General features: G+C 40.0%; 1 protein-coding gene and 2 pseudogenes across 1 annotated transcript; all 3 read left to right on the forward strand.

The window, feature by feature from the left end:
* The first annotated feature begins 2,799 nt into the window (after positions 1-2,799).
* Positions 2,800-8,482, forward strand: LOC125009832 (cytochrome P450 2J4-like). Its single transcript, XM_047588050.1, has 9 exons — positions 2,800-3,052; positions 3,255-3,417; positions 3,551-3,700; positions 3,885-4,045; positions 4,153-4,329; positions 4,413-4,551; positions 4,697-4,884; positions 5,517-5,658; positions 6,301-8,482. Exons 1-9 carry the CDS (start codon positions 2,852-2,854, stop codon positions 6,474-6,476), a joined length of 1,497 nt encoding a protein of 498 aa, XP_047444006.1. The 5' UTR covers positions 2,800-2,851; the 3' UTR covers positions 6,477-8,482.
* A 1,537-nt stretch (positions 8,483-10,019) lies between these two features.
* LOC125009305 lies at positions 10,020-15,299 on the forward strand (annotated as a pseudogene).
* Positions 15,300-16,842: 1,543 nt separating this feature from the next.
* On the forward strand, positions 16,843-22,095 carry LOC125009307 (annotated as a pseudogene).
* The last annotated feature ends 2,271 nt before the right edge of the window (positions 22,096-24,366 follow it).

A 24,366-nucleotide genomic window follows, 5' to 3' on the forward strand; every position in this document is an offset into this window, starting at 1 on the left:
CCCTCTTCGCCAGAAGAGAAAGGTGAAGGAGGCACAGCAGACAATAAAACTGCATGAACAAAGAAACTGAGCCTGAGCGATGTAAGGAAACTGGACTGTGTTGTCTGTTGACTATTGTTATAATGGATAAACTCTACCCAGAGTATAATTAACTTTACTAGTGTATGTCTAGTTTAACACTAAGAATTCAACTCTTCTCAATTTGCTGTGTACGATGTAAATAAATGGTTGCAGGATGCTCCAAAACATTGTGAAAAGGAGGATGAAATTCAGTTAAATGCTGAAAAGCATCTGGAAAAAACAAGGGCCTCCTCTGAATCTAAGTCTAAATCCTCTATCACAAGTTCTGCATGCTAAGAGCCAAGGCTGATCAGGCAGCACTAATTCAACGCATGGCTGCTCTGGATAAGAAACATGCAGTAGAAACTCAACAGGAAAAACTGCATGCTGAGCAGGAAAGACTGAAAAGACAAAAGGAACAACTGGAAATGGAAACCCAACTAGCTGCTGCTGCAGCTAAATTAGCCATACGGGAAAGCAGCAGTGACTCAGCACCATCCGAGCGACTGAACTCATATTTCAATAAGACCACAAAATCAAACATAGAAATATCACAAAGGCCAAAGTCAGAACCATTACAACAACCACCATTACAGCAACCCCCCTCACACCTTTGTGATGCACGATCTAAGGAAAGAAAGTATGCACAAACACAATTTACAGAAAATCTCTCTTCAGTACAACCGGTGCAATCCTTTCAAGGGCCACTGGGGTGAAATACAAATGTCTTGAATCCACTACCAGACCACAGGTCAAGCAATGTTTGCATCACTCCACAAAGCACAAATGAAAATGGAATTCAGAATATTGGCAACACAACGCAGCGACAAACGGAAATCACTGCTCAGCTGATTCAACAACAGCACTCAGCATCTCTTCCACCTAGAACAATACCAATATTTGATGGTGGGGCCCTCTACAGTTTGGACCTTTTATCATTGCATTTGAACAGGGGGTTGAAAGAAAAGTACATTTCCAGGGCAGCTTGTACCATTTAGAACAGTACACCAGGGGGCAGCCAAGAGAACTGATCAGGAGCTGCTATCACATGCCAAATGATCAAGGCTATAACAGAACCAAGTATTTGTTAAAGGAACACTCGGGTGATGAAATGAAGATTGGGGTAGCTTACATGTAAAAAGCTTTAAGTTGGCCCCCAATAAAGGCAGAGGATGCTGGCTCTCTTCAAACTTGCATGTTGTTTTTGAGAGGATGTTGTAACATGATGAAAAGTTAGCAGTATATGACAGAAATGAATGTACCATCAAACTTGAAACAGCTTGTGATGAAACTTACCTACAAATTCAAAAAAAGATGGAGAGCAGCTGTTTGTTTGGGATGTGAAAGTAGAGTTTTGTTCTCTGATTTGGTCAACTTTCTAGAACATTAGATCAAAATTCTCTCTGACCCTATCTTCGATAACTTACAAGACAAAAACTATTACATCTAAAGGAAAGGCAGCAAAATTCAGAACATTTGAACAGCCGAACAACACTGTTGTCCCTCAACAGAACGGTGCTCGTAATGGGGCCGGTAAACAGGAATGTGTTCTCTCAATTATTCCTGTGCAAGTGAAGGTTAAGAATGGAAATAAAACTTTGATAACTTACGCTTTCCTTGATCCAGGAAGCTCGGTTACCTTTTGTACAGAACGCCTGATGAGACAGCTGAACGTGAACAGTATCCAAACACACATTTTCCTCCCAACTATGGGACAAGCACATACTGTAAAGACTCATGTTCTGACTGGGTTGGAAGTAGCTGGTTATGATGACAACGGGTTTCTAGACTTACCTGAGGTTTGCACTCAGCAAACCATGCCGGTTGGAAGACACAATATTGTAACAGAAAAAGATCTCAGAAGATGGCCTTACCAGCAAAAGATTAAAGTTCCCGAGCTTGAAGTTGGAGTGGATTTGTTGATTGGCACAAATGCCTCAAAGCTTTTGGAACCTTGGGAAATCATTAACAGCTGTAATGATGGACCCTATGCTGTTTGAACCCTATTGGGATGGGTGGTGAACGGCTCACTTAGAGGAAGTGGAAGTGATACAGAGAAGAATGGCTGCCCTTCATCCTAAGAAGAAAACATTGAGAGTTGTATTCAACTGTGAAGCAAGTTTCAAAGGCACATCTTTGAACAGCCAGCTGTTACAAGGTCCTGATCTTACAAATTCCCTTTTTGGTGTTCTTCTGAGATTTAGGCAAGGACCAGTTACCATGATGACTGACGTTCAAGCTATATTTCACCAAGTCAAAGTGTCTCAGAAACATGTTGATTTTCTTCATTTTTTGTGATGGCATAATGGAAATGTGATGCAACCTTTGGTAAACTTTAAAGTGAAAGTTCATATATTTGGAGCAACTTTATCATTTGCAGCAGTGTTCCAACAAGGACAAAGGAGATCCTTCAGACTTTGTACTTAATAAAAAAAAAGAAGAAGAAGGCGTGTTACATAACACAAATGACCTGTTGACTGCTGAAATAAAACACAAGGAACACGAACTCTTAACAGTTGTACATCGACTGCCCGTGTGTTGCATTTCAGGACATATGTTATTCTTAATAACTTAAAACTAATAATTTTTAGATGATCAGTTGATCAAATTTACAGTTGACTTTTAGTGGTGCAACAACAAACCAGGGCCTCCTACAAAATTAATGTACTCTTATTTTGAAGGTCTGGCATACAACCTTCAGTCAACAACACAATCTTCCTAACTGGGTAATAAGACAACATTTCACCGACAGACCTTTGTTTGAAGTAGGCAGCTCTGTGAAGGCAAAGAAATGGAAGAGATATTTTACATCCTCGGCTTGGATTGGATCGACGTCAGGACTGTCTTAATATTTTTTGGTATTTTTCTACTTTTGGCTGATGTTTTGAAGAACAGAGCACCGAAAAACTTTCCTCCTGGACCGAGGGCACTTCCTTTCATCGGCGATCTTCATCGTATTCAACCTACCAGACTTCACCTGCAGTTCACAGAAGTATGAGTACATACATACAAACAAAATGATATCATTAGTACACAACAGTGTCTAAATCAGGGGAAAAGGAATCTTCATGACCCTATTTGTGTTCACGGGATTGTGCAGTGACATTGAATGAGAAGGTGGTTCCAAACTTTTGACTGGCAGTGAATGTCACTCCAGTGTAGCACCATAACAACAGTCTGCTGTGTATGTTCAGTTTGCACAGAAATATGGAAACATTTTCAGCCTTCGCCTCTTTGGTGGAAGGATTGTGGTCATCAATGGCTACAAGTTTGTGAAAGAAGCCCTGGTCGAACGAGGAGAAGACTTTGCAGATCGTCCCAAGTTTCCACTGCTTGAGGTGATGTTTCCGAATAATGGTAATTTATTGCATTTTGTATCTAATGTTTCTAGCTTGTATATACAATAATAATAGAATTATTAATAATAATAATACCAGAAAAATCAAACTCCTGATAATCCAGGGCTAATTGAGCTTTGTCTTTCTGAAAGGTCTTGTGATGTCAAATGGCTATCTATGGAAGCAGCAGAGGAGATTTGCTCTTCGTACACTCAAAAACTTTGGTCTGGGAAAGAAGACCATGGAGAGATACATCCAGCAGGAGTGCCAGTACCTCACAGAGGCTTTTGCAGACCAACAAGGCACAGAAAACCATGATTTTTACTGTGACAAAAAATAATTTTATTCTGTACTCTGTGTTGTACATGTCATTTTCTTTACCTTGTAACTTTACAACCCAGCATACCACAACAGATTAGTGCATCATATCATGTGCACATGGTAATATTGGATCATGTTTGCAAATTTCTCTCTTTCCTTTTACAGGCAAACCGTTTAATGTTCAGCATCTGATAAATAATGCTGTGTCCAACATCATCTGCTGTTTGGTGTTTGGGAATCGATATGAATATAATGACAAGCAGTACAAGTATATTCTGGAGATGTTCAACGAGATTGTGCGTCTGCAGGAAGGTTTGTCGGTACAGGTGAGCCTCCTTTCTAAGCAAGATGCAGTACTCAATAATCCTATTTCAACAAAGATGCAATGTAGAAATATTGCAGAGCAGCAAATTAAACTGTTGCTTTACTTTAGATTTACAACACAGTCCCCTGGCTGATGAAGTGGTTTCCTGGACCTCATAAGAAGATATTCAGTCTGATACAAGAATTAATTGACTTTGTAAAAATCAGGATCAAAGAACACAAAGACACCCTTGACCCATCATCACCAAGAGACTACATTGACTCCTTCCTCATAGAAATGGGACAGGTGAGTGTTTTAATGTGTCTGTTGTGTCCTTGCATTTCATATAAAGTACTGTATGTCAACTGTCTCTTGTGTGTCACTGGCAGAAAGAGGACAAAGAGTCTGGGTTTGATCTCAAAAATCTGTGTTGTTCGACTCTGGACTTGTTTGGTGCTGGAACTGAAACTACTACCACTACTTTATACTGGGCGCTGCTATACATGATTAACTACCCTGACATACAAGGTGTGTTTGAGTAATATCCAGATATTGTCAGAGGTCTCTCACAGGATAGGGCTAGTCTGAGACTAAATGTGTGGAGTGTATAATTTCCCCTCAGGCATTTATGTGTCCCCCAGACTCACATGTTTCCTGTTTCCACTGTGTGCAGAGAGAGTCCAGGTTGAGATTGATGCTGTGATTGGTTCGTCCAGACAGCCGTGTATGACTGACAGAGAAAACCTGCCCTACACTGATGCAGTCATCCATGAGATACAGAGGATGGGCAACATCGTCCCCCTCAATGTGTTTCACATGACAAACAATGACACTACAGTGGATAAGTACACAATCCCAAAGGTACACAATCCACAGTAAATACTTTACAATCCAGAACAAAGACACCTTAGTTAAATAATCATTATTTATTATGTGTTCACTAAGGTAATGCTTAATATTTCTTTATTACTTCATAATTATTCTACTATTACCTACTGTTTATGTGCCACGTCAGACACTGTTTGGGTCTCTGAGAACTGAGGTACCAAATCATCATGCAGTCACCACAACAAAGGCCTCTAAAGTGAACAAAACAGGCTGCTGTACCAATTAGAATGAACTTTGGTTTGACTCATGACGGGCGACAAAGAAAACAACTGACTACTTTTATGAACTGTATAGTCCTTTTGCTTTGATGACAGCCTTGCACACTTGCAGTATTCTCTGAATGGGTTTCTTGAGGTAGTTATGTGGAATGGTTGTCAATTAACAGGTGGGTCTTGTCAACAGTGAATTAGAAGATTATTATTATCATTATTTTTCCTTCTTAATGTGTTTGACACCATCAGTTGTGTTGAAAGATTAACTTTGTTTCCCCAAATTCACTCTTGACGAGGCTAAAGCTGAGGAAACCGTGGAACGTCAGCCTCAATAACAAATATGAAAAAACAATACGTCATTAACTCATTTAACCACTGCTGGTGTTTCTTCAGGGAACAATAATCCTGGCTACACTGCACTCTGTCCTCCATGATGTGTCAATGTGGGAAACTCCAAACTCCTTCAACCCTCAACACTTTCTGGACCAGGATGGTAAATTTAGGAAGAGAGAGGCCTTCCTTCCATTTTCTGCAGGTTAGTCCATCATTACTTAGTTGCATGTTGTTTGAGCTGAAGCTTTAAATAGACAAAATGACAGGAAGATACTAAGAAGATATGGCACTGGACAGTGCTACAAGATAAACATTGTGGACTGATGGCTGTGGACGCATTCCTGTCAAGCTCTCTGGTGCAGGTCTTGTACTAAAGACACTGATTAATTGAATGGAACACAGCACTGTAGTCCAGAGGTTTACAATTAGGAAAAACATGATGTGTGTGTGACAAACTCAGCTTCTGAAACCGCTTGTCCTCTGGAGGGTCGCAGGGTTGCTGAAGACTATGCCAACCGCCATCTTGTGAGAGGCGGGATACACCCTGGACAGGTCTGCAGTCTATTGCAGGGCCAATACAGAGAGACAGACAACCATTCACAATCACACTTAGGGCCAATTTAGAATAATCACCAGTCAACCTAACAAGCATGTCTTTGGATGATGGGAGGAAGCTGTACCCAGTACCCAGAGAGAAGCCACGCAGACACAAGGAGAACATGCATGTCTGAAAAACTGTTCGGCCATATTCAGTCCCTGTATTTACTATAACTTTACAAAACTATATCTGAATATCTCATAAGGTGTCTTGGTCAAACTCGTCTGTTGTGTTGTGTGTTCTCAGGTAAGCGTGTGTGTCTCGGTGAGCATCTGGCCAGGATGGAGTTGTTCTTGTTCTTCACATCCCTCCTTCAGAGGTTTTCATTCTCTGCACCCCCTGGAGTGCAGCCCAGTCTGGAGTACACCATGGGAGCCTTTCGTTGTCCTAAACCTTACCGTGTCTGTGCTGTGCCACGATAAAGTCAGACAGAAAAACATCATGTTTTATGCTCAGTGAATCACCATCACAGTTTTCTTGGAATGCATCTTGATAATCATGTAATAATTTAATGAAATAATTTAATTTGACATATTTGTTCTTCCCTTCAAATTAGCTTAAATGTTAAGGTAAATAGGTAAAATAACCAAAAACTGTGTCAGTTTCCAAAACATCTGGAGCTAAATGTACATTCATGGAAGAACCTCTTTGACCATCTTGTATCCTGGAGTAAATATCATTAGTTTGCTGCCTGTCCTCATGCTTAAGCTTACTTTTATCAAAAGTGGGTATGCGCTATATGTGGCGCATAGGGCCGCTGCACCAGAGGGGGCGCCAAAGTGATGGGGGAAAAATTATTGTTGGCGTTTTCTTCATTTAAGAGCTTTTGTGTTTGTGTCAATGTGTAAATGATATGATCAATAACAGAGGCACGTTATTGCCCCCCACTAGGTCGCGAGTGTTTTCATTTCAATCTTGTTGTCATCTGATGTAGCTTATCAAAACATTCCTTTGTTCAAGTATGAACAATGATCGCTTGACCCAGTTAGCAGTGATCTCTATTGAAAATACTGTGGCACGGTCCATTTCATTTGATAACATTCTTGACAAATGGGCGAGTGCAAAGGCACAACATGTAACAATTTAGTGGTAACATTTACATTAAATGCTAACTGTTAAGTAGTGGGTGACACTACTTGTAACTTGGACTTATTTTTTGTTTTTGATTGTAGATCACCTGAGGCCTGTATCACGAAGCAGGATTACGGGTTTAGCGAGGTAACTTCAGGGTTAACCCTGGGTTTCCGGTATCACGAAGCTGGATTATTTCTTATCGAGCCATGTTACCATGGAAACTTACTCTGAATGGCAAACCTGCTTCGGGTCAGGATAACTGTCAGGATTTAACTGAATCCGATTAAAGGCTCCACCCACCGGCCAATCAGCTGTTCGGGAAAGAATCACGTGCCCTTTCATTGAAGACCCGATTGCGATTGGAGTTAAAATCGCGAGAAGAGCGTTGTGGCGTGAACGCATCTTCCAGGAGATAATCACGCAAAGAAAAGTATATTTTATCCATATGTCCCCGCTAAGCTCAAACGCGGCTCAAAATCAGGATAATTTCATTCAGGCCAAAAACTTGATGTATTGATATGATGTAATTGTGGCATCAGCTTCCGGCTTTATTGTAGCTCACATAACATTATAGAATTAAGAAATCCAACTCAACAGATGAAACGATGTTTTTTTTGTGTGTGCTTGGTTTGTATCTGCTCCCACGTTCTTTTTACTCCAGAGGGTTTACATCTGAGAGAATGACACTAATTGTCATACTCGCGATTCATCTGTCTATCGCAGTGATTGCGTTTCGTGGCTTCGTTAAATGTAAACTAAATTAGCCACTGATGTGTAATTTGCGCATTTATGCAATCTGCGATCCTTCACTATGGCTAATGGCGTCTCTTCCATGCAGCCGCGGCGTTTGACTTTTCGAGATTTCGAGTGAGATTTGCTTTTTCTTCTTCATATCTGGGAAGAATCAGTCTTTGCTCCTTTTTGCTGGCGGATCAGCGCTTATAATTGTGATTGGTCCGCTGCCTTGGAATCGCCCTTATACGTGCGCGTTCACCGATTCACAGCAAGATAAACCTGGATTGAGTTAGCGAGTTGATAACCAGCGTCGTGATGCCGCTTATCCAGATCGTCACTGTTCTGGATAAGTTCAACTGGATAAGTTGGAGTAAAGCCGAATAAATTGAGCTCGCTTCGTGATACAGGCCTCTGCTGTGCTGTTTTGTTGTTTTGTTCTTTTGTTTGTTTGTTTGTTTTTCAGTTTTTCTCTATGCCTCTCTCTCTCTCTCTCTCTCTCTGTTTTTTTTTTTTTTTTTTTTTGCAGTATGAAACCTTGTCACCAGTCCCAATTTGAGCTGCAAATAATACATTTTGCATTTAATGACTTGCTTCAAAATAAAAACTGTTGAGTACTGTTGAAGCCTCAAGAATTATTCCCAGCCATGGGAATGTGTCTGCATACCCCTCAGAAAGTAAGTAGTTGCGCCCCCGGCCCGGGACGTACTCCTGAGTCAGCTGCCTCTGTTAACACTTATTGAGACAATTTGTAGTAATGTTAACGCAATGGACTTCTTGACGCAATATAAATTCAATGGAGTTGAACTAAATTTAAAAATAAGTTTTTATTAGTCCTTTATAGAGAGCAAATATTCGACAAAGACTTCAGATAGTTGTTTTTTTAATCGAGTTTCCTGCAGCTCTCAAACTATGGTTCTTTACAAGGGGTTTTGGAAGAGTTTCTTCATAATTTTGTGCAATTTTTGATTGTATGGACTTTCTAAATTGTCTTATGAGCATAAACATGTGAGAGCAACTGTAGCAGTGTTTCAACAAGGACTGTAAAGCCGCATTATGTAATAATACCGCATTATATTATTATGTAATACATTTTCACGTCATTATGTAATAACGCCGCATTTTGTAATAATCTGCCACATTTTGTAATAAGTTATTACATTTTGCATCAGTTATTACATATCGCGGGTGTTGCACTTTTTTATGAACAAAATGTAATAATTTACATTATGTAATAAACCACTAAAATGAATACTTAAGTAGAAAAAACATTAGGACTATCAAAACAACATAGGGCTGTGCAGCAACTCATAATGTAATAATCGGCTCATAATGTAATAAAATCATGAGCGCATAATGTAATAACTTATTACATTTTGAGTCTTTCTGGTGCCGTTCATAAGGTAATGTAGAAATTGCTCATACTCCTGCATTATCGTACTCCATTGGTTTTATATAGCGCTTTATCAAAGACACTCACTTTACATTGGATACAATATTCATTCGGTCACCCTGGTCCATAAAAGTTGTCAACGGAACCGGTGATAAAGGGCAGACCTGGTGGAGTCCAACTCTCACTGGGAACAGATCCGACTTACAGCTGGCGACACGGACCAAAGTCGCGCTCCTTTGTACAGGGACTGAATGACACTTAGCAAGGGGCATCAACCCCAAAGCCCCGGAGCACTCCCACAGGATGCCTCTAGGGGCCCCCTTCATGCTGCTCTGGGATCGCGGTCATAAGCAATCTCCAAATCCACTAAACACATACGGAGTGGTTAGGCGAACCCCTAAGGCACCCTAGCGAGGGTAAAGAGCTGGTCCTCCTCGAGCTGAGGTTTAAAGGTTATAAAGCCATTCCTTCCACCACCCAATAGCTCCAGTTAATGTCAGCAGCTCCCGAGTTGCCGCCTGTAAAATGATCGAGGGTCGGTTTGATCCGTTTATATTTAGTTTAATGATAGCGTAAACATCTAAACAAACTGGCATAAGTCTCCTGAACCGTTCTTTGTCAAAATATCCCGAACAGCATAGCCCCTAGGATAAACCACGGTAAGGTGATGGTTCATAGTGCGGCGTTACAAGGACAAAGGAGATACTTCGGACTCTATACTTTAGAAAAAAAAAAGAGGCAATGTTACATAACACAAATGACCTGTTGACACAAGGAACAACACTTCTAGTTGTACACTGACTGCCCGTGTGTTGCATTTCAGGACATATGTTATTCGTAATGACTTAAAACTAATAATGTCTAGATGATCAGCTAATCAAATGTACAGTTGACCTTTAGTGGTGCAACAACGAACCAGGGAGTCCTACAAAATTAATGCACTCTTATTTTGAAGGTCTGGCATACAACCTTCAGTCAACAACGCAATCTTTTCTAACTGGGTAATAAGACAACATTTCACCGACAGACCTTTGTTTGAAGTAGGCAGCGCTGTTAAGGCAAAGAAATGGAAGAGATATTCTACATCCTCGGCTTGGATTGGATCGACGTCAGGAGTGTCTTAATATTTTTTGGTGTTTTTCTACTTTTGGCTGATGTTTTGAAGAACAGAGCACCGAAAAACTTTCCTCCTGGACCGTGGGCACTTCCTTTCATCGGCGATCTTCATCGTATTCAACCTACCAGACTTCACCTGCAGTTCACAGAAGTATGAGTACATAGACACAAACAAAAATGATATCATTAGTACACAAGAGTGTCTAAATCAGGGGGAAAGGAATCGTCATGACCCTATTTGTATTCACGGGATTTTGTTTTAGTTAACCTTTTTCTAAAAACTTACTACCATGTCCTCCATTATAGATTAGACGGAAAATAAATAAATACGTCTGGAAAATAATTCTGGCATGAAGAAAATCATTTAATATCTATTTTAATAAATATTTAACATGTCTCTAAGTCTTCCACCATTAATACATTACATCATTTTATATACTGTATTCGGGTTTGGCAGGAAGTTTTTATGGAGGTCTAATGACCAGGGTTCAATAACCTATCACTGTCACTGAACCCTTCACCAGACTGACGAGGAGACATTTATCATTTTATTTTTTTAAAGATATTTTGGATACAGTACTGAAATCATGTCTGATGGCAGAAACAGTGACATTGAATGAGAAGGTGGTTCCAAACTTTTGACTGGCAGTGAATGTCACTCCAGTGTAGCACCATAACACCAGTCTGCTGTGTATGTTCAGTTTGCACAGAAATATGGAAACGTTTTCAGCCTTCGCTCTTTGGTGGAAGGATTGTGGTCATCAGTGGCTACAAGTTTGTGAAAGAAGCCCTGGTCGAACGAGGAGAAGACTTTGCAGATCGTCCCAATATTCCATTGTTTGAAGTGATGTTTAAGAATAATGGTAATTTACTGCATTTTGTATCTAATGTTTCTAGCTTGTATTAACAATAATAATAGTATTATTAATAATAATAATACCAGAAAAATCAAACTCCTGATAATCCAGGGCTAATTGAGTTTTGTCTTTCTGAAAGGTCTTGTGATGTCAAATGGCTATCTATGGAAGCAGCAGAGGAGATTTGCTCTTCATACACTCAGAAACTTTGGTCTGGGAAAGAAGACCATGGAGAGATACATCCAGCAGGAGTGCCAGTACCTCACAGAGGCTTTTGCAGACCAACAAGGCACAGAAAACCATGATTTTTTTTTTACTGTGACACAATAATTTTATTCTGTTGTACATGTCATTTTTTTGCTCTGTAACTTTACAACCCAGCATACAACAACAGATTAGTGCATCATATCATGTGCACATGGTAATATTGGATCATGTTTGCAAATTTCTCTCTTTCCTTCATAGGCAAACCGTTTAATGCCCAGCATCTGATAAATAATGCTGTGTCCAACATCATCTGCTGTTTGGTGTTTGGGAATCGATATGAATATAATGACAAGCAGTACCAGTATATTCTGGAGACGTTCAATGAGATGGTGCGTCTGCAGGAAGGTTTGTGGGTACAGGTGAGCCTCCTTTCTAAGCAAGATGCAGTATTAAACAAAGATGCAATGTAGAAATATTGCAGAGCAGCAAATTAAACTGTTGCTTTACTTTAGATTTACAACACAGTCCCCTGGCTGATGAAGTGGTTTCCTGGACCTCATAAGAAGGTAATCACTTGTCTACAGCAAATAGTTGATTTCATAGAAATCAAGATCAAAGAACACAAAGACACCCTTGACCCATCATCACCAAGAGACTACATTGACTCCTTCCTCATAGAAATGGGACAGGTGAGTGTTTTAATGTGTCTTTTGTGTCCTTGCATTTCATATAAAGTACTGTATGTCAACTGTCTCTTGTGTGTCACTGACAGAAAGAGGACAAAGAGTCTGGGTTTGATCTCAAAAATCTGTGTTGTTCGACTCTGGACTTGTTTGGTGCTGGAACTGAAACTACTACCACAACTTTACACTGGGCGCTGCTATACATGATTAACTACCCTGACATACAAGGTGTGTTTGAGTAATATCCAGATATTGTCAGAGGTCTCTCACAGGATAGGGCTAGTCTGAGACTAAATGTGTGGAGTGTATAATTTCCCCTCAGGCATTTATGTGTCCCCAGACTCACATGTTTCCTGTTTCCACTGTGTGCAGAGAGAGTCCAGGCTGAGATTGATGCTGTGATTGGTTCGTCCAGACAGCCGTGTATGACTGACAGAGAAAACCTGCCCTACACTGATGCAGTCATCCATGAGATACAGAGGATGGGCAACATCATCCCCCTCAATGTGTTTCACATGACAAACAATGACACTACAGTGGATAAGTACACAATCCCAAAGGTACACAATCCACAGTAAATACTTTACAATCCAGAACAAAGACACCTTATTTAGAGTATCATTATTTATTATGTGTTCACTAAGGTAATGCTTAATATTTCTTTATTACTTCATAATTATTCTACTATTACCTACTGTTTATGTGCCACGTCAGACACTGTTTGGGTCTCTGAGAACTGAGGTACCAAATCATCATGCAGTCACCACAACAAAGGCCTCTAAAGTGAACAAAACAGGCTGCTGTACCAATTAGAATGAACTTTGGTTTGAGTCATGACGGGCGACAAAGAAAACAACTGACTACTTTTATGAACTGTATAGTCCTTTTGCTTTGATGACAGCCTTGCACACTTTCAGTATTCTCTGAATGGGTTTCTTGAGGTAGTTATGTGGAATGGTTGTCAATTAACAGGTGGGTCTTGTCAACAGTGAATTAGAAGATTATTATTATCATTATTTTTCCTTCTTGATGTGTTTGTCACCATCAGTTGTGTTGTGCAGAGATAGGGTTGGTCCACAGTTATGTGCAGTGAATAACCCTGTGTGACTGCAGTTCTAATCCATATTATGACAAGAGCCACTCAACTAAGTAAAGAGAAACAACAGTCCATTATTACATGAATAACTACTAAGGACCCCCTCGGGATTGAAAGATTAACTTTGCTTCCCCAAATTCACTCTTGACAAGGCGAAAGCTGAGGAAACCGTGGAACATCAGCCTCAATAACAAATATGAAAAAACAATACGTCATTAACTCATTTAACCACTGCTGGTGTTTCTTCAGGGAACAATAATCCTGGCTACACTGCACTCTGTCCTCCATGATGTGTCAATGTGGGAAACTCCAAACTCCTTCAACCCTCAACACTTTCTGGACCAGGATGGTAAATTTAGGAAGAGAGAGGCCTTCCTTCCATTTTCTGCAGGTTAGTCCATCATTACTTAGTTGCATGTTGTTTTAGCTGAAGCTTTAAATAGACAAAATGACAGGAAGATACTAAGAAGATATGGCACTGGACAGTGCTACAAGATAAACATTGTGGACCCATGGCTGTGGACGCATTCCTGTCAAGTTCTCTGGTGCAGGTCTTGTACTAAAGACACTGATTAATTGAATGGAACACAGCACTGTAGTCCAGAGGTTTACAATTAGGAAAAACATGATGTGTGTGTGTGACAAACTCAGCTTCTGAAACCGCTTGTCCTCTGGAGGGTCGCAGGGTTGCTGAAGACTATGCCAACCGCCATCTTGTGAGAGGCGGGATACACCCTGGACAGGTCTGCAGTCTATTGCAGGGCCAATACAGAGAGACAGACAACCATTCACAATCACACTTAGGGCCAATTTAGAATAATCACCAGTCAACCTAACAAGCATGTCTTTGGATGATGGGAGGAAGCTGTACCCAGTACCCAGAGAGAAGCCACGCAGACACAAGGAGAACATGCATGTCTGAAAAACTGTTCGGCCATATTCAGTCCCTGTATTTACTATAACTTTACAAAACTATATCTGAATATCTCATAAGGTGTCTTGGTCAAACTCGTCTGTTGTGTTGTGTGTTCTCAGGTAAGCGTGTGTGTCTCGGTGAGCATCTGGCCAGGATGGAGTTGTTCTTGTTCTTCACATCCCTCCTACAGAGGTTTTCATTCTCTGCACCCCTGGAGTGCAGCCCAGTCTGGAGTACATCATGGGAGCCATTCGTTATGCTAAACCTTACCGTGTCTGTGCCGTGCCACGATAAAGTCAGACAGAAAAACATTTGTTTTCGCTCAGTGAATCACCATCACAGTTTTGTTGGAATGCATCATGATAATCATGTAATAATTTCATGAAATAATTTAATTTGACATATTTGTTCTTCCCTTCAAATTAGCTTGAATGTTAAGGTAAATAGGTAAAATAACCAAAAACTGTGTCAGTTTCCAAAACATCTGGAGCTAAATGTACATTCATGGAAGAACCTCTTTGACCATCTTGTATCCTGGAGTAAATATCATTAGTTTGCTGCCTGTCCTCAAGCTTAAGCTTACTTTTATCAAAAGTGGGTATGCGCTATATGTGGCGCATAGGGCCGCTGCACCAGAGGGGGCGCCAAAGTGATGGGGGAAAAATTATTGTTGGCGTTTTCTTCATTTAAGAGCTTTTGTGTTTGTGTCAATGTGTAAATTATATGATCAATAACAGAGGCACGTTATTGCCCCCCACTAGGTCGCGAGTGTTTTCATTTCAATCTTGTTGTCATCTGATGTAGCTTATCAAAACATACCTTTGTTCAAGTATGAACAATGATCGCTTGACCTAGTTAGCAGTGATCTCTATTGAAAATACTGTGGCACGGTCCATTTCATTTGATAACATTCTTGACAAATGGGCGAGTTCAAAGGCACAACATGTAACAATTTAGTGGTAACATTTACATTAAGTAATAATTGTTAAGTAGTGGGTGACACTACATGTAACTTGGACTTATTTTTTGTTTTTGATTGTAGATCACCTGCTGTGCTGTTTTGTTGTTGTTTTTTTGCAGTATGAAACCTTGTCACCAGTTCCAGTTGAAACTGCAGATAATACATTTTGCATTTAATGACTTGCTTCAAAATAAAAACTGTTGAATACAAGCCTCACGAATTATTCCCAGCCATGGGAATGTGTCTGCATACCCCTCAGAAAGTAGGTAGTTGCGCCCCCGGCCCGGGACGTACTCCTGAGTCAGCTGCCTCTGTTAACACTTATTGAAACAATTTTTTAATGTTAACGCAATGGACTTCTTGACGCAATATAAATTCAATGGATTTGAACTAAATTTAAAAATAAGTTTTTATTAGTCCTTTATAGAGAGCAAATATTCGACAAAGACTTCAGATAGTTGTTTTTTTAATCAAGTTTCCTGCAGCTCTCAAACTATGGTTCTTTACAAGGGGTTTTGGAAGAGTTTCTTCATAATTTTGTGCAATTTTTGATTGTATGGACTTTCTAAATTGTCTTATGAGCATAAACATGTGAGAGCAACTGTAGCAGTGTTTCAACAAGGACTGTAAAGTCGCATTATGTAATAATACCGCATTATATTATTATGTAATACATTTTCACGTCATTATGTAATAACGCCGCATTTTGTAATAATCTGCCACATTTTGTAATAAGTTATTACATTTTGCATCAGTTATTACATATCGCGGGTGTTGCACTTTTTTATGAACAAAATGTAATAATTTACATTATGTAATAAACCACTAAAATGAATACTTAAGTAGAAAAAACATTAGGACTATCAAAACAACATAGGGCTGTGCAGCAACTCATAATGTAATAATCGGCTCATAATGTAATAAAATCATGAGCGCATAATGTAATAACTTATTACATTTTGAGCCTTTCTGGTGCCGTTCATAAGGTAATGTAGAAATTGCTCATACTCCTGCATTATCGTAATCCATTGGTTTTATATAGCGCTTTATCAAAGACACTCACTTTACATTGGATACAATATTCATTCGGTCACCCTGGTCCATAAAAGTTGTCAACGGAACCGGTGATAAAGGGCAGACCTGGTGGAGTCCAACTCTCACTGGGAACAGATCCGACTTACAGCTGGCGACACGGACCAAAGTCGCGCTCCTTTGTACAGGGACTGAATGACACTTAGCAAGGGGCATCAACCCCAAAGCCCCGGAGCACTCCCACAGGATGCCTCTAGGGGCCCCCTTCATGCAGCTCTGGGATCGCGGTCATAAGCAATCTCCAAATCCACTAAACACATACGGAGTGGTTAGGCGAACCCCTAAGGCACCCTAGCGAGGGTAAAGAGCTGGTCCTCCTCGAGCTGAGGTTTAAAGGTTATAAAGCCATTCCTTCCACCACCCAATAGCTCCAGTTAATGTCAGCAGCTCCCGAGTTGCCGCCTGTAAAATGATCGAGGGTCGGTTTGATCCGTTTATATTTAGTTTAATGATAGCGTAAACATCTAAACAAACTGGCATAAGTCTCCTGAACCGTTCTTTGTCAAAATATCCCGAACAGCATAGCCCCTAGGATAAACCACGGTAAGGTGATGGTTCATAATGCCGCGTTACAAGGACAAAGGAGATACTTCAGACTTTATACTTTAGAAAAAAAAGAGGCAATGTTACATAACACAAATGACCTGTTGACACAAGGAACAACACTTCTAGTTGTACACTGACTGCCCGTGTGTTGCATTTCAGGACATATGTTATTCGTAATGACTTAAAACTAATAATGTCTAGATGATCAGCTAATCAAATGTACAGTTGACCTTTAGTGGTGCAACAACGAACCAGGGAGTCCTACAAAATTAATATACTCTTATTTTGAAGGTCTGGCACACAACCTTCAGTCAACAACGCAATCTTTTCTAACTGGGTAATAAGACAACATTTCACCGACAGACCTTTGTTTGAAGTAGGCAGCGCTGTTAAGGCAAAGAAATGGAAGAGATATTCTACATCCTCGGCTTGGATTGGATCGACGTCAGGAGTGTCTTAATATTTTTTGGTGTTTTTCTACTTTTGGCTGATGTTTTGAAGAACAGAGCACCGAAAAACTTTCCTCCTGGACCGTGGGCACTTCCTTTCATCGGCGATCTTCATCGTATTCAACCTACCAGACTTCACCTGCAGTTCACAGAAGTATGAGTACATACATACAAACAAAATGATATCATTAGTACACAAGAGTGTCTAAATCAGGGGAAAGGAATCTTCATGACCCTATTTGTATTCACGGGATTTCGATTTAGTTTCGTTTTAATCTTTTTCTAAACATTATCGTGTCCTCCATTGAAGATTAGACGGAAAATAAATACGTCTGGAGGAATAATCCTGGCATGAAGAAAATCATTTAATTATCTATTTTAATAAATATTTAACATGTCTCTAAGTCTTCCACCATTAATACATTACATCATTTTATATACTGTATTCGGGTTTGGCAGGAAGTTTTTATGGAGGTCTAATGACCAGGGTTCAATAACCTATCACTGTCACTGAACCCTTCACCAGACTGACGAGGAGACATTTATCATTTTATTTTTTTAAAGATATTTTGGATACAGTACTGAAATCATGTCTGATGGCAGAAACAGTGACATTGAATGAGAAGGTGGTTCCAAACTTTTGACTGGCAGTGAATGTCACTCCAGTGTAGCACCATAACACCAGTCTGCTGTGTATGTTCAGTTTGCACAGAAATATGGAAACGTTTTCAGCCTTCGCCTCTTTGGTGGAAGGATTGTGGTCATCAGTGGCTACAAGTTTGTGAAAGAAGCCCTGGTCGAACGAGGAGAAGACTTTGCAGATCGTCCCAATATTCCATTGTTTGAAGTGATGTTTAAGAATAAAGGTAATTTATTGCATTTTGTATCTAATGTTTCTAGCTTGTATTAACAATAATAATAGTATTATTAATAATAATAATACCAGAAAAATCAAACTCCTGATAATCCAGGGCTAATTGAGTTTTGTCTTTCTGAAAGGTCTTGTGATGTCAAATGGCTATCTGTGGAAGCAGCAGAGGAGATTTGCTCTTCATACACTCAGAAACTTTGGTCTGGGAAAGAAGACCATGGAGAGATACATCCAGCAGGAGTGCCAGTACCTCACAGAGGCTTTTGCAGACCAACAAGGCACAGAAAACCATGATTTTTTTTTACTGTGACACAATAATTTTATTCTGTTGTACATGTCATTTTTTTGCTCTGTAACTTTACAACCCAGCATACAACAGATTAGTGCATCATATCATGTGCACATGGTAATATTGGATCATGTTTGCAAATTTCTCTCTTTCCTTCACAGGCAAACCATTTAATGCCCAGCATCTGATAAATAATGCTGTGTCCAACATCATCTGCTGTTTGGTGTTTGGGAATCGATATGAATATAATGACAAGCAGTACCAGTATATTCTGGAGACGTTCAATGAGATGGTGCGTCTGCAGGAAGGTTTGTGGGTACAGGTGAGCCTCCTTTCTAAGCAAGATGCAGTATTAAACAAAGATGCAATGTAGAAATATTGCAGAGCAGCAAATTAAACTGTTGCTTTACTTTAGATTTACAACACAGTCCCCTGGCTGATGAAGTGGTTTCCTGGACCTCATAAGAAGGTAATCACTTGTCTACAGCAAATAGTTGATTTCATAGAAATCAAGATCAAAGAACACAAAGACACCCTTGACCCATCATCACCAAGAGACTACATTGACTCCTTCCTCATAGAAATGGACAGGTGAGTGTTTTAATGTGTCTTTTGTGTCCTTGCATTTCATATAAAGTACTGTATGTCAACTGTCTCTTGTGTGTCACTGACAGAAAGAGGACAAAGAGTCTGGGTTTGATCTCAAAAATCTGTGTTGTTCGACTCTGGACTTGTTTGGTGCTGGAACTGAAACTACTACCACTACTTTACACTGGGCGCTGCTATACATGATTAACTACCCTGACATACAAGGTGTGTTTGAGTAATATCCAGATATTGTCAGAGGTCTCTCACAGGATAGGGCTAGTCTGAGACTAAATGTGTGGAGTGTATAATTTCCCCTCAGTTATTTATGTGTCCCCCAGACTCACATGTTTCCCGTTTCCACTGTGTGCAGAGAGAGTCCAGGCTGAGATTGATGCTGTGATTGGTTCGTCCAGACAGCCGTGTATGTCTGACAGAGAAAACCTGCCCTACACTGATGCAGTCATCCATGAGATACAGAGGATGGGCAACATCGTCCCCCTCAATGTGTTTCACATGACAAACAATGACACTACAGTGGATAAGTACACAATCCCAAAGGTACACAATCCACAGTAAATACTTTACAATCCAGAACAAAGACACCTTATTTAGAGTATCATTATTTATTATGTGTTCACTAAGGTAATGCTTAATATTTCTTTATTACTTCATAATTATTCTACTATTACCTACTGTTTATGTGCCACGTCAGACACTGTTTGGGTCTCTGAGAACTGAGGTACCAAATCATCATGCAGTCACCACAACAAAGGCCTCTAAAGTGAAAAAAACAGGCTGCTGTACCAATTAGAATGAACTTTGGTTTGACTCATGACGGGCGACAAAGAAAACAACTGACTACTTTTATGAACTGTATAGTCCTTTTGCTTTGATGACAGCCTTGCACACTTTCAGTATTCTCTGAATGGGTTTCTTGAGGTAGTTATGTGGAATGGTTGTCAATTAACAGGTGGGTCTTGTCAACAGTGAATTAGAAGATTATTATTATCATTATTTTTCCTTCTTGATGTGTTTGTCACCATCAGTTGTGTTGTGCAGAGATAGGGTTGGTCCACAGTTATGTGCAGTGAATAACCCTGTTTGACTGCAGTTCTAATCCATATTATGACAAGAGCCACTCAACTAAGTAAAGAGAAACAACAGTCCATTATTACATGAATAACTACTAAGGACCCCCTCGGGATTGAAAGATTAACTTTGCTTCCCCAAATTCACTCTTGACAAGGCGAAAGCTGAGGAAACCGTGGAACATCAGCCTCAATAACAAATATGAAAAAACAATACGTCATTAACTCATTTAACCACTGCTGGTGTTTCTTCAGGGAACAATAATCCTGGCTACACTGCACTCTGTCCTCCATGATGTGTCAATGTGGGAAACTCCAAACTCCTTCAACCCTCAACACTTTCTGGACCAGGATGGTAAATTTAGGAAGAGAGAGGCCTTCCTTCCATTTTCTGCAGGTTAGTCCATCATTACTTAGTTGCATGTTGTTTTAGCTGAAGCTTTAAATAGACAAAATGACAGGAAGATACTAAGAAGATATGGCACTGGACAGTGCTACAAGATAAACATTGTGGACCGATGGCTGTGGACGCATTCCTGTCAAGTTCTCTGGTGCAGGTCTTGTACTAAAGACACTGATTAATTGAATGGAACACAGCACTGTAGTCCAGAGGTTTACAATTAGGAAAAACATGATGTGTGTGTGACAAACTCAGCTTCTGAAACCGCTTGTCCTCTGGAGGGTCGCAGGGTTGCTGAAGACTATGCCAACCGCCATCTTGTGAGAGGCGGGATACACCCTGGACAGGTCTGCAGTCTATTGCAGGGCCAATACAGAGAGACAGACAACCATTCACAATCACACTTAGGGCCAATTAGAATAATCACCAGTCAACCTAACAAGCATGTCTTTGGATGATGGGAGGAAGCTGTACCCAGTACCCAGAGAGAAGCCACGCAGACACAAGGAGAACATGCATGTCTGAAAAACTGTTCGGCCATATTCAGTCCCTGTATTTACTATAACTTTACAAAACTATATCTGAATATCTCATAAGGTGTCTTGGTCAAACTCGTCTGTTGTGTTGTGTGTTCTCAGGTAAGCGTGTGTGTCTCGGTGAGCATCTGGCCAGGATGGAGTTGTTCTTGTTCTTCACATCCCTCCTACAGAGGTTTTCATTCTCTGCACCCCCTGGAGTGCAGCCCAGTCTGGAGTACATCATGGGAGCCATTCGTTATGCTAAACCTTACCGTGTCTGTGCCGTGCCACGATAAAGTCAGACAGAAAAACATTTGTTTTCGCTCAGTGAATCACCATCACAGTTTTGTTGGAATGCATCATGATAATCATGTAATAATTTCATGAAATAATTTAATTTGACATATTTGTTCTTCCCTTCAAATTAGCTTGAATGTTAAGGTAAATAGGTAAAATAACCAAAAACTGTGTCAGTTTCCAAAACATCTGGAGCTAAATGTACATTCATGGAAGAACCTCTTTGACCATCTTGTATCCTGGAGTAAATATCATTAGTTTGCTGCCTGTCCTCATGCTTAAGCTTACTTTTATCAAAAGTGGGTATGCGCTATATGTGGCGCATAGGGCCGCTGCACCAGAGGGGGCGCCAAAGTGATGGGGGAAAAATAATTGTTGGCGTTTTCTTCATTTAAGAGCTTTTGTGTTTGTGTAAATGATATGATCATTAACAGAGGCACGTTATTGCCCCCCACTAGCTCGCGAGTGTTTTCATTTCAATCTTGTTGTCATCTGATGTAGCTTATCAAAACATACCTTTGTTCAAGTATGAACAATGATCGCTTGACCTAGTTAGCAGTGATCTCTATTGAAAATACTGTGGCACGGTCCATTTCATTTGATAACATTCTTGACAAATGGGCGAGTGCAAAGGCACAGTATGTAACAATTTAGTGGTAACATTTACATTAAGTAATAATTGTTAAGTAGTGGGTGACACTACATGTAACTTGGACTTATTTTTTGTTTTTGATTGTAGATCACCTGCTGTGCTGTTTTGTTGTTGTTTTTTTGCAGTATGAAACCTTGTCACCAGTTCCAGTTGAAACTGCAGATAATACATTTTGCATTTAATGACTTGCTTCAAAATAAAAACTGTTGAATACAAGCCTCACGAATTATTCCCAGCCATGGGAATGTGTCTGCATACCCCTCAGAAAGTAGGTAGTTGCGCCCCCGGCCCGGGACGTACTCCTGAGTCAGCTGCCTCTGTTAACACTTATTGAAACAATTTTTTAATGTTAACGCAATGGACTTCTTGACGCAATATAAATTCAATGGATTTGAACTAAATTTAAAAATAAGTTTTTATTAGTCCTTTATAGAGAGCAAATATTCGACAAAGACTTCAGATAGTTGTTTTTTTAATCAAGTTTCCTGCAGCTCTCAAACTATGGTTCTTTACAAGGGGTTTTGGAAGAGTTTCTTCATAATTTTGTGCAATTTTTGATTGTATGGACTTTCTAAATTGTCTTATGAGCATAAACATGTGAGAGCAACTGTAGCAGTGTTTCAACAAGGACTGTAAAGTCGCATTATGTAATAATACCGCATTATATTATTATGTAATACATTTTCACGTCATTATGTAATAACGCCGCATTTTGTAATAATCTGCCACATTTTGTAATAAGTTATTACATTTTGCATCAGTTATTACATATCGCGGGTGTTGCACTTTTTTATGAACAAAATGTAATAATTTACATTATGTAATAAACCACTAAAATGAATACTTAAGTAGAAAAAACATTAGGACTATCAAAACAACATAGGGCTGTGCAGCAACTCATAATGTAATAATCGGCTCATAATGTAATAAAATCATGAGCGCATAATGTAATAACTTATTACATTTTGAGCCTTTCTGGTGCCGTTCATAAGGTAATGTAGAAATTGCTCATACTCCTGCATTATCGTAATCCATTGGTTTTATATAGCGCTTTATCAAAGACACTCACTTTACATTGGATACAATATTCATTCGGTCACCCTGGTCCATAAAAGTTGTCAACGGAACCGGTGATAAAGGGCAGACCTGGTGGAGTCCAACTCTCACTGGGAACAGATCCGACTTACAGCTGGCGACACGGACCAAAGTCGCGCTCCTTTGTACAGGGACTGAATGACACTTAGCAAGGGGCATCAACCCCAAAGCCCCGGAGCACTCCCACAGGATGCCTCTAGGGGCCCCCTTCATGCAGCTCTGGGATCGCGGTCATAAGCAATCTCCAAATCCACTAAACACATACGGAGTGGTTAGGCGAACCCCTAAGGCACCCTAGCGAGGGTAAAGAGCTGGTCCTCCTCGAGCTGAGGTTTAAAGGTTATAAAGCCATTCCTTCCACCACCCAATAGCTCCAGTTAATGTCAGCAGCTCCCGAGTTGCCGCCTGTAAAATGATCGAGGGTCGGTTTGATCCGTTTATATTTAGTTTAATGATAGCGTAAACATCTAAACAAACTGGCATAAGTCTCCTGAACCGTTCTTTGTCAAAATATCCCGAACAGCATAGCCCCTAGGATAAACCACGGTAAGGTGATGGTTCATAGTGCGGCGTTACAAGGACAAAGGAGATACTTCGGACTCTATACTTTAGAAAAAAAAAAAGAGGTAATGTTACATAACACAAATGACCTGTTGACACAAGGAACAACACTTCTAGTTGTACACTGACTGCCCGTGTGTTGCATTTCAGGACATATGTTATTCGTAATGACTTAAAACTAATAATGTCTAGATGATCAGCTAATCAAATGTACAGTTGACCTTTAGTGGTGCAACAACGAACCAGGGAGTCCTACAAAATTAATGCACTCTTATTTTGAAGGTCTGGCACACAACCTTCAGTCAACAACGCAATCTTTTCTAACTGGGTAAGAAGACAACAATTCACCGACAGACCTTTGTTTGAAGTAGGCAGCGCTGTTAAGGCAAAGAAATGGAAGAGATATTCTACATCCTCGGCTTGGATTGGATCGACGTCAGGAGTGTCTTAATATTTTTTGGTATTTTTCTACTTTTGGCTGATATTTTGAAGAACAGAGTACCGAAAAACTTTCCTCCAGGACCGTGGGCACTTCCTTTCATCGGCGATCTTCATCGTATTCAACCTACCAGACTTCACCTGCAGTTCACAGAAGTATGAGTACATAGACACAAACAAAATGATATCATTAGTACACAAGAGTGTCGAAATCAGGGGGAAAGGAATCGTCATGACTCTATTTATATTCATGGGATTTCACTTTGGTTAACCTTTTTCTAAAAACTTACTACCATGTCCTCCATTGAAGATTAGACGGAAAATAAATCTTGAAGAATAATTTAATAATCTCTTTTAATCAATATTTAACAGGCTTCCGCCATTAATATATTA

The sequence above is a fragment of the Mugil cephalus genome, chromosome 6, assembly GCF_022458985.1.
Source record: "Mugil cephalus isolate CIBA_MC_2020 chromosome 6, CIBA_Mcephalus_1.1, whole genome shotgun sequence".
In the NCBI taxonomy this organism is placed as follows: domain Eukaryota; kingdom Metazoa; phylum Chordata; class Actinopteri; order Mugiliformes; family Mugilidae; genus Mugil; species Mugil cephalus.

What these genes read in the sequence shown, in the direction of transcription:
- LOC125009832 (XM_047588050.1), top strand. Translation starts at nt 2,852, where the DNA reads ATGGAAGAGATATTTTACATCCTCGGCTTGGATTGGATCGACGTCAGG. An exon ending in TTCACCTGCAGTTCACAGAA is followed by an intron (nt 3,053 to 3,254) that starts GTATGAGTACAT and finishes GTGTATGTTCAG; the next exon opens with TTTGCACAGAAATATGGAAA. An exon ending in TAACTACCCTGACATACAAG is followed by an intron (nt 4,552 to 4,696) that starts GTGTGTTTGAGT and finishes CACTGTGTGCAG; the next exon opens with AGAGAGTCCAGGTTGAGATT.